At 41.1% G+C, this 14,887-nt stretch overlaps 1 protein-coding gene across 1 annotated transcript in view; it reads left to right on the top strand.

Annotated features, from left to right (window-relative positions):
• The first annotated feature begins 2,697 nt into the window (after window positions 1-2,697).
• LOC126354259 (drebrin-like protein) overlaps window positions 2,698-14,887 on the top strand; it is a 211,260-nt gene continuing 199,070 nt past the window's right edge. The window contains exon 1 of the mRNA XM_050003778.1: window positions 2,698-3,068. Within this exon, the coding sequence (XP_049859735.1) occupies window positions 2,986-3,068 (83 nt within the window). The 5' untranslated portion in view covers window positions 2,698-2,985. The remainder of the gene's footprint in view (window positions 3,069-14,887) is intronic.

The following is a 14,887-nucleotide window of genomic DNA, read 5'->3' as shown; positions in this document are numbered from 1 at the left end:
GTCATTCCGCACGACTTTAGGCCTTTAGAAATTGCACCACCATCCCCCACTGAAATTAAGGGAATTATCAATATACTGAAAAACAAGAGCTCAGGTGGTGTTGATGAAGTCTCTAACAGAATTTTGAAGTGTTGTTACAATTTCGCTGGCACAGGGAATTTTTCCAGGCAAACTGACAAGCAATTCTCAAATCTCGTCATAATAAAGGGGGGAAAGACTGGCTTAAATAATTATAGACCTATCTCATTGCTAACTACTTTTTCTAAAATATTCAAAAAATTTATGTATTCAAGAGTAGTCTCACCTTTAAGTGAAAATAATTTATTCAGCATATCACAGGTCGGATTTCGGAAGGGTTGCTCGACTGAGAATGCTATCTACACATTTACCCTCAAAGCCCTAAATTACAAATTATCGCCAGTTGGTATTTTTTGTGATCTTTCCAAGGCATTTGGCTGTGTGGATCATATCACACTCTTAGAAAAAGGTTTTATGGAATTGAAGGCTATACACCCAGCTGGTTTGAATCATACTTAACGAACAGTAAGCAAAAAGTTGTGTGAATAAAACAAATACTGTTGGGAGGGTGGTACATCCTAGTGAAAGGGGAGTTGTCACAAAGTGAGTCCCACAGGGTTCAACTTTGGGTCCTCTACTGTTCCTTATTCATGTGAATGACCTCTCACATAACATTCAGCAAGCAGAACTACTACTTTTGGCAGATGACACGAGTGTTATAATAAATCCCATTCCAGAAAAAGCAGCTGATTATATTGTTAAGGACATCTTTCAAAGAATGATTAAGTGGTTCTCAGAAAATTGACTCTCCCTTAATTTTGAAAAAACTTGCTATATCCAGTTCTGTACATCGAATAGTCATAACAACAATTGATGTAGCATATGAACAGGGCTCAGTTAACAGGGTAGATTTCTCCAAATTTTTGGGTGTCACATTGATGACAACTTGAACGGGAAGAAGCATATTACTGACCTTCTCAAACAATTAAGTTCAGCTTCTTTTGCTCTTCATATAATCACTAGTCTTGGTAATAAAGAAACAGATCAGCCTCTTAACATACTTTGCACATTTCCACTCAATAATGGCTTCTGGAATAGTATTCTGGAGTAACTCACCACTTAGACTAAAGTGTTGATTGCACAGAAGAGAGCAGCCAGAATAATTAGTGGTGTTCACCAAAGACGTCATGTAGGCACATATTCAAAGAGTTAGGTATTAATTAGTGGTGTTCACCAAAGACGTCATGTAGGCACATATTCAAGGAGTTAGGTATTTTAAGTGAGTCATCAGAGTGTCGTTATAAATAATGCATCTCAATTAGAGAAGAACAGTGATGTTCATATGTACAACACCAGAGGGTAAAATGACCTGTTAGTTGCTCGAAAAGGAGTACAAATTCAGCAACAAAAATCTTTGACCATTTGTCCAACAACATAAAGTGTCTGGCAGGTAGCAGATCAAGTTTTAAACTATATTAAAATCATTTCTTTTGGACGACTCCTTCTATTCCATGGACGAGTTTCTGTTTCAGAACTGGTAAAAAAATTGCACCTCTAAGTGTAGTTGCATGTGTAGAACTAAAAATTTCCATAATATTAATAGTAGCACTCTTCATATATATCTCTTATGATCTAACTTGGTCCACATCATATCGATAAAATAATTGGGAAAATGATCTACGAAACCTGACATAACAAAACTAAAACTAAATTAAAAGCGAGTCATATAACTTCCGTAATTCGTGAGACCAAGCATTGTTTAAATTGCAGGAAATAGCTCCAGAGTGTGATGTGGCAGCTGTTAAACAAAAAATTAGTTGAAACTTCCTGGCAGATTAAAACTGTGTGCCCGACCGAGATTCGAACTCGGGACCTTTGCCTTTCGCGGGCACATGCTCTAACATCTGAGCTACCGAAGCACGACTCACGCCCGGTACTCACAACTTTACTTCTGCCAGTATCTCGTCTCCCACCTTCCAAACGTTACAGAAGCTCTCCTGCGAACCATGCAGAAGTAGCACTCCTGAAAGAAAGGAATTTGCGGAGGCATGGCTTAGCCACAGCCTGGGGGATGTTTCCAGAATGAGATTTTTACTCTGCAGCGGAGTGTACGCTGATATGAAACTTCCTGGCAGATTAAAACTATGTGCCCGACTGAGACTCGAACTCGGGACCTTTGCCTTTCGCGGGCAAGTGCTCTACATCTGAGCTACCGAAGCACGACTCACGCCGGGATACTCACAGCTTTACTTCTGCCAGTATCTCGTCTCCTACCTTCCTAAAAATTAGTTATTTGAAATGCCTATATCAATGAATACAATAAGATTCTAAATTCTTGGAAGAGTGACGTGTCTTCAGATTATATTTAGTTTGCCATTGCAGACAGCATTTTCATCTCTGTGTGTTGTTTCTTTTATAAATGTGTTTGTTTCCCTTGATGTATCCCTGTGCGAAATCTATTTTCGAATCCTTGTATTTACTCTTGTCACAGCTCTAGGGCCATAACCTGCACTATAACATTCATACTAGCCATACGATTTCAATTCACGCCATACTAAAAGCTGCGCAACTATGTAGAATTTGTGGCTTCCTGTGTGAACGGTAGCTGAAGATACCACCACAGTAAGTTGTAATCTGTGGCGCCACATTAGATGCGTGTGTGAACTCCGCTTTAGTGGCCAACGACTATTGTCATCGGATTGTTGTCATTAAGACGGGAACGAGTAGGATATCTTCGTCTTTCACAGCGTAATGGCTGGGTATCTTTGCGGCAAACTGATAGAAGGCAAGGCGTTGACCGAGCGGTGTGTAGTTGCTGTCAAAATATTGACAGTAAACAACGACAAGTACTGCGGAGTTCGGAAATGATCAAGCTGTAACACCGGAGGTGTTTCTGAAAAAGAAAACCTTCCCTGTTACGTTATTATTGTGTATTTGATTTGATAATATCTAATGATTTCGTGAAAAATGGCATTAAATTTAACAAAACATAGAAATTCGTTGTTGGAGGCGTGGAAGGATGTTTTGGACGAAAAATCAGACACAAATTGGTATGTATTATTTACAGTGCTGTTTTTCTTAAATAAGTGTAACACATGGAGCAGAGCCTCTCTCGTTTGTAATGACTAAATTTATTCTATACGACCCTCTTCGAAGTGTAAAAATTTCTCCAATAATGTCGGCATTGTAACGTTCAACTGTAACCATCCTTGTTTTTTATAGTATACTAGGCCCTACTTCCAAAGTAACTGAGTGTAATGTGTAATGTTTTCTCAGAAGTTAATGTGTGATCTTTCATTCACAGGCAGGATTTGCTTTAAATATGATAAGCAGCCTGCTGCAAGTGGTTACAATGGTTATATGTTTGAACAGACCAACGAAGTACCGGTACCAGAAACTGAGAAGTGACTAGCTATATTTCATTTACCCGTAGACAATCTACTTTGTATGGATTTAGTCAAAACAAACACTGATTACATTATATTTTTACATGCTACTTTACTGAAACATAACTTAAAGTTATCAAATGCCACAGAGATGTACATACAGTTTCTTGTACTAAAGTGACCAGGGAAATGTGTTGGCAGCAGGTAAAACCTTTAAGAGAATGAATTTATCATACTTGGGTCCTCCACCAGTTCACGTACTCAACTTCATGACTGTACTCTTTGACAACTTCACTTTGGCAGTATTGTGTCTCCAATGCACCTGCAACGTTCGTACACGTGCTGGCAGCAGCAGGATCATTCTTATATAAAGACAAAATACATAAGCTGTATGTGTATGATTGCTGATTTATGAATTCATAGAGGGCTAAAGAAGATTATGCTTACTATCTAGCTTCCAAGTACTCTTTTAGGTTATATGAAGAAAAAACTAAGTAATCTCTTAAATTATTCCTGAGTATGGATGTTTTCCCATTCATTTTATTCTGTGGAATTGTTTGCTGAATAAAATGTGCCTGACAAGTATAGGGCTCATTTCAGTTAATTAAAGCTGATACATATATAGACAAATCCACCAATCAGTCAATAATGCTTATCCATATGTCTCATATTGTATTCAGTTTAACTGTGCAGTAGAATATGTTTCCAGCTGCATAATGGATGCTTGTATGTATGTTGAGTTAACAGTCATGATATTAGTTTCTCCGAAGTCATTCCTGCGGAATTTGCAGTGGATCTGACAGCCTTCTTCTGAAGATTCACTAACTTGTGTATATGTAACTGTGTTGCATTTTCCATAATGACTCACTGCGATAAGTGGGAGTAGACAGGGTTTATAGTGTGTTGTTGAGAGTTTACCTTTATTTACTGTCCTAAACACCATACTCATTACAAATATGTCAGTACTACTTTTTTCTTATATGTAATTTCTTGATGTAGTTCTCCTGCTTCAGCTGCTTACCGATTGTAACATCCAAGAATTTGCTGTTCCCCACTACTTTCAGAACTGGATCTTGCAGGTTTAAAGCAGATGATTTTAGTTTGTGGGCTTTAATTGCTCTCTATATTGTCTTAGTTACAGTTACAAACAATTAGTTAGCAGTTAAATATTTCTTTGTTTCCCTCAAATTTTCAGAGGCCCATGATTCCAGTTCTGCCAAGTCACTTTTTATTATGAGTGAAGTGTCACTTACAAATAACATTGCATTGTCATCTAGTGCTGATGGCAAATCATTTACTTACAGAATGTGGTGGAGTAGCCTGATGTTCTGCACATGCCAGACATTGTGAAGGCAATCTAATATGTTCCATCTGGATATTCATGCTGGCCCATGTGCAGTGACATGAGGCAAGCTGCTTAGTCCAAACAACTCCCCTAGTGGCCTTGATGGAGGAGGTGAAGAATTTCCTTCTGAAACTAGCATGGCACAACTACGTGGTACTGGTCATTGTCTGTATATGATAGGATGACACTGTGCTGGACTGGTAAGCTGTGTCGAAGCGCAAAAGAGTGGTTTATGATCAGGTCACTAATCTACTTAATTAAATGTGGCCAACTAGTGTGGAAGTGCTGTAACAGAATCTTGAGACTGGGGTCCGCAGCTGTTGTGTGAGCAATCCATCGGTGGTCGATGGTTGTTCTGGACAGCAGTGTGACACCAGTACTGGTGTTGCTGTGTGACGCCTACAGGGAGCCATCCACAAGCCACAGTCATGGGCTCTAGCCCATGGTTTCCAGTTTTTGGCTACAAAGTCGTGTGTTATGCACTTCTGTCGGCGTCATACCATTCATCCAGAACCAGAACTTTACCTTAATGATGATCCACTCACTGTAATGGAGACATATTGATTCTTAGGACTGGTTTTCAACGCTCGATTGCCTTGGCTTCGTCAGCTTAAGTGGAAGTGCTGGCAGCACCTCAATGCCCTCCGCTGCCTGAGCAACACCAGCTGGGGTGCAGATCGCTCTACGCTGCTGCAGCTCTACAGAGCCCTTGTTCTATCCCGCCTTTACTATGGGATTCTGGTTTATGGTTCGGCGGCGCACTCAGTGTTGCGTTTACTTGGCCCAGTGCAGCACTGTGGCGTTTGCCTAGCGACAGGAGCTTTTAGGACGAGTCTGGTGACCAGCATCCTTGTGGAGGTCGGAGTCCCTCCAGTGCAGGTTAGGCGTGCACAACTGCTGGCCAGTTACGTTGCACATGTTTATCATTCTCTCGCGCATCCAAATCACCGTCTCCTTTTGCCACCCATGGTAGTTCATCTCCTGCATCGGCGGCCAAGCCAGGGCCTCCAATTGCAGTTCGTGCCCAGTTCAGTCTTTCCAAACTGGAGTCCTTGCCTTTACCACCTGTACTGGAGGTCCATTCACCTAGACCTCCATGGTGTACACCTAGGCCGTGGCTTTACCTGGACCTTTCACATGCCCCTAAAGACTCAGTTAACCCTGCGGCTCTCTGTTGCCACTTCCTCTCGATTCTTGACATGTATCGAGGTGACAAAGTGGTTTACACCGATGGCTCATCCTCATGTCAGCTTCGCGTTGTCCAATATTGAACTGCATTCCTTGCCTGATGGCTGCAGTGTTTTCACTGCCGAGCTGGTGGTTATATCTCGTGCTCTTGAGCACATCCGTTCATGAGCTGGGGAGTTGTTTCTTCTGTGTACTGACCCCTTGTGCACCCTACAAGCTATCGTCCAGTACTATCCATGTCATTCTTTGGTAGCGACCATCCAGGAGTCCATCTATGCCCTGAAACAGTCCAGTCATTCAGTGGTGTTTGTTTGGACCCCAGGTTACTCGGATTCCCAGACAACAAACTTGCCAATAGGCTGGCCAGACAGGCTACACGGAAACCACTTATGGAGATCGGCTTTTCTGCAATTGACCTGCACACAGTACTACACCGTGAGGTTTTGTGGCTTTGGGGGACTAAATGGCATAAACTCAGCATCCACAACAAACTGTGTGTCATTAAGGAGACTATGAATCTGTGACAGTCCTCCATGCGGGCCTCTTGCAGGGACTGTGGTTCTTTGGTGGCTCCGCCTTGGCCATGCTTGGGTGACACATGGCTACCTCCTGTGCCATGTTGACCCACCTCATTGTCTGTGCGGTGCGCGGCTGACAGTGGGCCATATCTTGGTGAGCTGTCCTTTGGCTGCCCTGTGATGGACTCTTCAGCTACCGGACTTGTTACCATTGATTTTAGCTGACAATGCCTCATCGGCTAATTTAGTTTTATGTTTTATACATGCTGGTGGGTTTTATCATTCTATATAAGTTTTATTTTGTCCTTTGTCTCTTTGTGTTCTCCACTCTAATGCTTCTAGGGTGGATGTTTTAATGTGTCGCAGAGTGGCTGGCTTTTCCCTTTTATTCTCGTGGTCAGCCAGCCACGGACATCTGCTCTCGTGTTTTACCCCTACTACCTGTTTCTTGCTTTTCTCAGTGGTTTTCTTTTCCTGCTTTGTCCCTAGTAGTGTTGGTTGTTCCTCTGTTGTTCTTCTGGTTCTTCCTTTCTCCTGTTATTGTGCTGTATGTCTCCTTTCTTTTCTTCTTTCTCTTGTGCAAATATTTTACCAGGAACAAGGGACCGATGGCCTCGCAGTTTGGTCCCTTTCCCCCACACCACCATCCTTTTAAATTAACCAACCAACCTAGTTGTACTTCGGATGGTGCCATGCTGGTGGGCCACTACCACAAGCGTGGAACTTGTACTAGGATTTGTCTCAACATCCCGTAGAACCTGGTTCTTGAAATCTTGTGTAAGTACAGTCCACCGCCTCCCTGCGTGTTCATCTGTCTGAAAGAACCAATGATCACAAAGATGCCTAAAAAAAGGCTTGAAATGTTTTATGATGTGGTTGGTGTCTGTGGATGTACTTTTTTTTATGTATCTAAATACTGTCTCTCAACCATTTTCATCTGCTTGACCATACACAAACATCATCTCGGCTTGTTCCCAACATGAATACCAAATCAGTCAGCTGCTTGCAGTCCAGAGCATCCATTACACAGCCTTCAACTCTCAAGGGACACATGGAACATGGTCAGAGGAACTGTCATTCATCAGCGAATCTCCCATGGCAATGATGCAGCTCCAGACACTTGTTTATAGGATCTTTTTTTCCTCCATTTCCACTCAAGACTCTGTCCCTGCAGTTTGTCAGTTTTATCGATGTCTACTCAGTGTGCAATGGAAAGAGCTTGGAAAGAGTTTGAATGCAAAGACAATTGATATGCCTAATGATCCAGCTCCGTGTGAGAGAACAGTGCCAGTCCTATAAGCAGTAAGCAGATGCGTCGATTGCCAGCACAACCGACTTAGGAGGATCAAAATTTGCCAAACAGTGATTGCCCAATAAAGCATCCTTCAGTCTCTGAAATGTAACTTGATACTCCATAGTCCAACCAAACGGAACAGTCTTTCAGTGAAGATAGTGCAGTGGGGCTGTAATCTTCACAGCATTTTGAATGATTCAGATGTAAAAATTAGTTTACTTAACACACATTGGCATTCACTGACATTCCTAGTAGCTGGGAGGTCCTGTATGGTGGTTAAGTGTGGCTGAAAAGGGAGGATTCAATCTCATTGTGGAAGGAGAAACAGCTGGCTTTATTACACTTTAACCCAGCATATGAGACCACTTGAAACAATTTCCAGAGATTGGCATGATGTTCATTGGGGTACAAAACGAAATGATTAAGTCATCCAGATAGTGCCACCAAGAAGGGACTAGAGCAGTCTACTGTGACAAGTAGCACTGAAAAAATGCAGGTGTGGATCACTGCCGAAGGGCAACCACAAAAACTTAAATAACCCCATATGGTGTTGAGCACAGTAACTTGTAGAGACTTTTCATCCAAGGGATGCTGCAAATAAGCATCATGAAGATCAATCTTAGAAAAGAAGCAACATTCACCAAGCTTGTGCATGAGTTCCTCAAGCCAAAGCAAACAAAAAGTTGACCACAGCCTTGGAATCTGCACGTAAGAATAATTTACCTGAAGATTTTTTTATAATCACCAAAGGGGGTGCTCACTGACTGGCTACCAAAGGAGAAATCGCACAGTTGACATAATGTAAGTTTCAAAATAATTAGCTTTGCAGAGGCCATCTTGAAAAAGTCACTACATTCTTCACTAAGTTCAGCTACCCTGCCCATGGTCATGTCCTGAATGTGCAAACCAAACAGATCAAGGGAGTCCATACAGAAAGTATCTCCACTTTCATGTGAAGACAAAACTGTGAATGAATCTGTCTTGGTGAGGCTTCAAAAAGTGGCACGTAGACTGCAAGCACCTAACACATGAATGTCATGTCAACTGTAACCAGAAAAAGTTGCCTGTGACTTATGTCGCTTGTGTTCACGTAACAGTTTGAGTTTGCTTCTGTTCAAGAAAGTCAGTATTGGACTAGTGTCTAACTGTATATGTATTTCGTGGTTGGCAGTTTGGGGAGTGACACAATTTATTAGTCTGACACTGAATAGGAGGAGTGTGTGGTTTATTTGGTGTTGCACTTGCCTTGCACTGTGTGACACTACAATCATGTGTCTTTGAAAAGATGGCTTTAAAAAGACTTTGAAAAAATTACGTTTTCATTTATTGATTGAGACCATGGAGAAAACTCACTGTATGCAGACAGACATAGATTGAACATGACTTTGCTTGCCACAGTGATAACCTTTAGCATCCATGACATGGGCACACTTGCCACTTATGTGCTTTAAAATACCAAGGGCAGGATTTAACACCATTAGTCTGCTGCCTTGCACATTGGTTCTGTTTACATCACTGCCCTGGAATAGACTTTGCATGCCGCAGTGCACAGCATGTTTACCATTACTCTGCATTGCACAAATACTGGAGGTGTGAAATCAAAGTCTACTGCTGCACTGTCATATGAGTTCTGACACTCCACTAATTCTAAAACCTGTTGCAAGCTAGGGTTGGGATACTTAAGAATCTGTTTTTGTATTCGAGGATCTGATGCATTCTGAGTAATGTCATCCTTAACTGTGGCATCACCGTAACAACGTCCACACTCCCAAGTTAATTTGCGGTGGTGTGTAAACCCTTGTAAGACAGCTACACTTTGCTTGTGAGTTTGATTAGGTTGGCTATGCAAATAAAAAAATCTGCACCATGCAGCTGCCACATTCATTTGTTCATTATAGTGTTTCTCTAATATCACAGCTAGTTTGTCATCAGGCATAACCAAGCAAGGTGTCGCAGTGGTTAGTACACTAGACTCTCATTCAGGATGACGACGTTTCAAACCACTGTCCGATCATCCTTATTTAAGTTTTCTGTGATTTTCCTAAACTGCTTCAGGCAAATGCAGGGATGGTTTCTTTGAAAACAGCACTGCCGACTCCCTTCCCCATCCTTCCCTGATCCACTGGGGCCGATGACCTTGCTGTTTGGTCCCCTGCCCTAAATCAACCAACCAACCATAAGGCATACTTTCGAGGTGAGCCGTAGGAAAGAGTTTTCCGGCCACATGATAAACTGACACTCCGACTTCTGTAAGAAAATAGGGTTACCTGGCTCTACCTTCATTGTGATGCAACATGGAATGTGAGTCAAGCTGTTCATGGTGCTCAAACCATTCCTCTTGTGTAGAATCAAATGCATGGAATGGTGGTAGAAATACAGGTGCTGCTTGCTGTGGTCATGCTGTGGGTGGCAGTGATGTGTTTGCTTGCACAGTGAGCAGTTTTGTCATCCAGTCCATTAATTCCATTAATTGATGGCATCTGCTCTGCCTGAAACTGAACAGTCTGATTTACTGACAGTTCTTGTGAAATGCACAAAAAGCAAAGTGGAAATAGAGTGCAGCCACTAAAGTGCAAGAAAGCATGAATTAAAATCACTAGAAATGTTAGCCTTTAAAAAGTACAAAAATACACAGTCTGCAGGTTCAGTGCTCTGAAACACAGTAACAAAGAAGCAATATCAAGGGCACAGTTCTGCAAGAAAGACAAAATCATTATTTCTGCCTGTTGTTGATATGGTGGGTGAGAAGATGTAGTGAAACACTCATGGGAACAGCATCATCACCAAGTGTTTGGTGTCCTGTTGCTGGATGCCAAGGAGTTGATGGGTTCTAAGACAGAGCAAAAATAATTAGATGCAGACATAGAGTTTAAGTAACTCTTTTTACTTAAAAAAAAGACTTATTAATGTTCAGCACCTAACCATATTTACAAGTTAATTTTTGATGTGAATGTAAAATGACTCGTTCCACATCATTATGATTTATCATGCCCATGATCCATGGAGCGTGAAACTGACTGACTAACCAGAATACAGTCAGTGTGTTTCCTTGAGAAAGGCAGTTTCATCATACAATAATAGAGGAAAACTGATAATGCTTAGAGTGCCTAGGAAGAACTCAACTATCTTGCAGAGACTAGCCTATCTGTGCAGTGTCCTTTAAGTTGGCTCTGTGGTGGACTTGGCCACACAAGGAGGGGAGGGTGCAACACAGAGCCGATCGCAGATTGGGAGTGCAGGCATATGGGTTACTGCCAGCTTCTAAAGTGAAGCGTGTTATTTATGTTATTATCTTGCCCTTTTTTTCTCCTCCAAAGAAAAAGCGTACCTTCATCTGTAAATACTGAATCTTATTTATGATACATTACCTCTTATCATGTGTCTTTACAGTAAACACTGTTACTTGCCATCTGGCTAACATAACTTTTATAATTCTTGAATCTTGATATTCAGATCATTTGTAGGTAGTGTGTGCAGTAAGGTACATTTTTAATTTTCTTTTGAATTGATAGGATTTGCAATATCTTGCTTTGTTATGTGAAGAAGAGGTGGGACCCATACATTAGGAAAGAGTCAAGCTGATTGACTGACAGATGCATTACATGAAACAGATTTTTCAGAAAATTGCAGTGCTGTGTTCCATAGAACATTGCCCTACATCATCATCAAACATCTCATAAGAACAAATTATAGTGCTGAAATACAATAATTATTCAAAGCTGCAGTAGTTCAATATTACTAAACTGCTCTTAAAATAGTTAATTGATCCAACAGCAAGAAGCTGACCAAATTAAAAATTGATTGAACTCAGTAAACAGTTATTCACAAGAGCATCAAGTAAGCTGCGTGAATTGAAATTACACTGCGAACAGCAGAGTATTCATAAGTCCCTATCTTTGGTTAATGTAACTGTGCAGCTGATAATTCTATTAAGACTGCAGTTTTAAAAGAAAAACTCCATCATAAACATAAGTAGTGGTACTACCAAATATATTTCAACCAACAGTATCTTACACTGGTTGTACTCAGAACCCCAGTCAACAAGGAAATTAATCATACCGGGTGTTACAAAAAGGTACGGTCAAACTTTCAGTATGATGAGTGATGGTGAGTAAGCAAACTAGTAAATTTACAAGATGTCTGTGTATATACTGGTATATACTGGTGTAGAGAGGTATGTATAAGAAAATGAATGCAGTGCCAGTATATAGATACATAATGTATGTGTTTCTATTATTTCACTATATGTCGAATCTGAAAGCACGCATTATACAGGGTGTTACAAAAAGGTGCGGCCAAACTTCCAGGAAACATTCCTCACACACAAATAAAGAAAAGATGTTATGTGGGCATATGTCCGGAAACGCTGAATTTCCATATTAGAGCTCATTTTAGTTTCGTCAGTATGTACTGTACTTCCTCGATTCACCACCAGTTAGCCCAATTGAAGGAAGGTAACGTTGACTTCGGTGCTTGTGTTGACATGCGACTCATTGCTCTACAGTACTAGCAAGAAGCACATCAGTACGTAGCATCAACAGGTTAGTGTTCATCATGAACGTGGTTTTGCAGTCAGTGCAGTGTTTACAAATGCGGAGTTGGCAGATGCCCATTTGATGTATGGATTAGCGCGGGGCAATAGCCGTGGTGCGGTATGTTTGTATCGAGACAGATTTCCAGAACGAAGGTGTCCGGACAGGAAGACGTTCGAAACAATTGATCGGCGTCTTAGGGAGCACGGAACATTCCAGCCTATGGCTCGCGACTGGGGAAGACCTAGAACGACGAGGATACCTGCAATGGACGAGGCAATTCTTCCTGTAGTTGACGATAACCCTAATGCCAGCGTCAGAGAAGTTGCTGCTGTACAAGGTAACGTAGACCATGTCACTGTATGGAGAGTGCTACGGGAGAACCTGTTGTTTCCGTACCATGTACAGCGTGTGCAGGCACTATCAGCAGCTGATTGGCCTCCACGGGTACACTTCTGCGAATGGTTCATCCAACAATGTGTCAATCCTCATTTCAGTGCAAATGTTCTCTTTACAGATGAGGCTTCATTCCAACGTGATCAAATTGTAAATTTTCACGATCAACATGTGTGGGCTGACGAGAATCCGCATGCAATTGTGCAATCACGTCATCAACACAGATTTTCTGTGAACGTTTGGGTAGGCATTGTTGGTGATGTCTTGATTGGGCCTCATGTTCTTCCACCTATGCTCCATGGAGCATATTATCATGATTTCTTACGGGATACTCTACCTGTGCTGCTATAACATGTGTCTTTACAAGTACAACACAACACGTGGTTCATGTACAATTGAGCTCCTGCACATTTCAGTCGAAGTGTTCGTACGCTTCTCAACAACAGATTTGGTGACCGATGGATTGGTAGAGGCGGACCAATCCATGGCCTCCATGCTCTCCTGACCTCAACCCTGTAGACTTTCATTTATGGGGGCATTTGAAAGCTCTTGTCTATGCAACCCCGGTACCAAATGTAGAGACTCTTTGTGCTCGTATTGTGGACGGCTGTGATACAATACGCCATTCTCTAGGGCTGCATCAGCGCAACAGGGATTCCATGCGATGGAGGATGGATGCATGTATCCTCGCTAACGGAGGACATTTTGAACATTTCCTGTAACAAAGTGTTTGAATTCACGCTCGTACGTTCTGTTGCTGTGAATTTCCATTCCATGATTAATGTGATTTGAAGAGAAGTAATAAAATGAGCTCTAACATGGAAAGTAAGCGTTTCCAGACATATGTCGACATAACATATTTTCTTTCTTTGTGTTGTGAGGAATGTTTCCTGGAAGTTTGGCCGTACCTTTTTGTAACACCCTGTATATTGAGCCAATTCTGTCTACTTCATCTTGCAGCCAGATCAACATTAGAAATTATCATCATCAGTCAAAATTATCAGAAATGATTCCTTACCTTTTGAATGCTTGTTCAATTTTCAGGTATCATTTGTTATATGCAAATACTTGTTTGATCAGTATCCAAGTCCTTCATACAATACACAAAATATATTGCAGTCCACATGAAACAAAACAGTATTAGAAAAGACACTACAATATTTCACTAATGTATGCACCCAGCACAAGATTAACATAAATACGTTTTATATATTTTTAATGCAATACCAGCAAGGGCTAAGGTTACCGCAGAAAAATTGGGGAGGGGGGGGGGGGGCAGTGCCACAGTAATGATGATGAGCCTAACAGTACATGCAGCATATATCAGTTCTACTGAGATTAGCAACACACACTATTATTGGATATGATTAGAGCCAACAAATAAAATAATGTGACAGTAATCTACATGTACATCAAAGACTCATGTGGGTCACCAAATATATCTTTGCTTAAAAAACAATTACAGTACTTGACAGCAAGAAGCTATAACCTGAGAGACAATGATCACTACATAACATCTGAAAACACTTATCTCCAACACCAGTTATGAAAGACAATTTTTATATTTCTTATTCGTTTACAAACTTCCCAATATATACACTGACGACATCCAGTAAGACAGTGCATGTTGCCATCCGTCTAGAGCAAAATAAACAAGTTGTTTGCACTGACTGTCATACTTTTTGCTTACTCACCATCACTGTACTGTGTCACTCAGCTCATTCTTCCACCACACTGGCACAATAAAGCCTCACTTCAGTCAGAGAGATCACATCAGCATTGATAGAGTATAGCCAACATATCTATAGTGCTGAACACACACAGTTATATGAGACTTATTGAATGTCTTCCCACTGAATACATAACTCCATCCTAAGCCAGCAAAATCTGCCTGAAAACTGTTTTTTTGTCTTCTATTGTGTTTGTGTAGGTTATATTTCAATTGGAACAGATTTTTATTCTCAACAACAAAATCTTTTAAGGTGAAAATGTATGGGAAAGTGTACATAAAAAGACAAGTATCCTTAAAAGGGCTACTGCAAGGTGGACTATTATCTGCTTTACAAAGTACTCATACTGCTCACTACTTTTGGTTAAACATTGCATGTACTGTAGGTGGATTGCACTAGAAAGTAACTCCATAGAACAATAGGGAATGAAAATATGCTAACATGCTTCTCTTTAGGTTAACAACGGAGATATGCATTTAA

Source organism: Schistocerca gregaria, chromosome 3 (genome assembly GCF_023897955.1).
Source record: "Schistocerca gregaria isolate iqSchGreg1 chromosome 3, iqSchGreg1.2, whole genome shotgun sequence".
Taxonomy (NCBI): Eukaryota; Metazoa; Arthropoda; class Insecta; order Orthoptera; family Acrididae; genus Schistocerca; species Schistocerca gregaria.
This window is presented reverse-complemented; position numbering and strand designations above follow the sequence as displayed.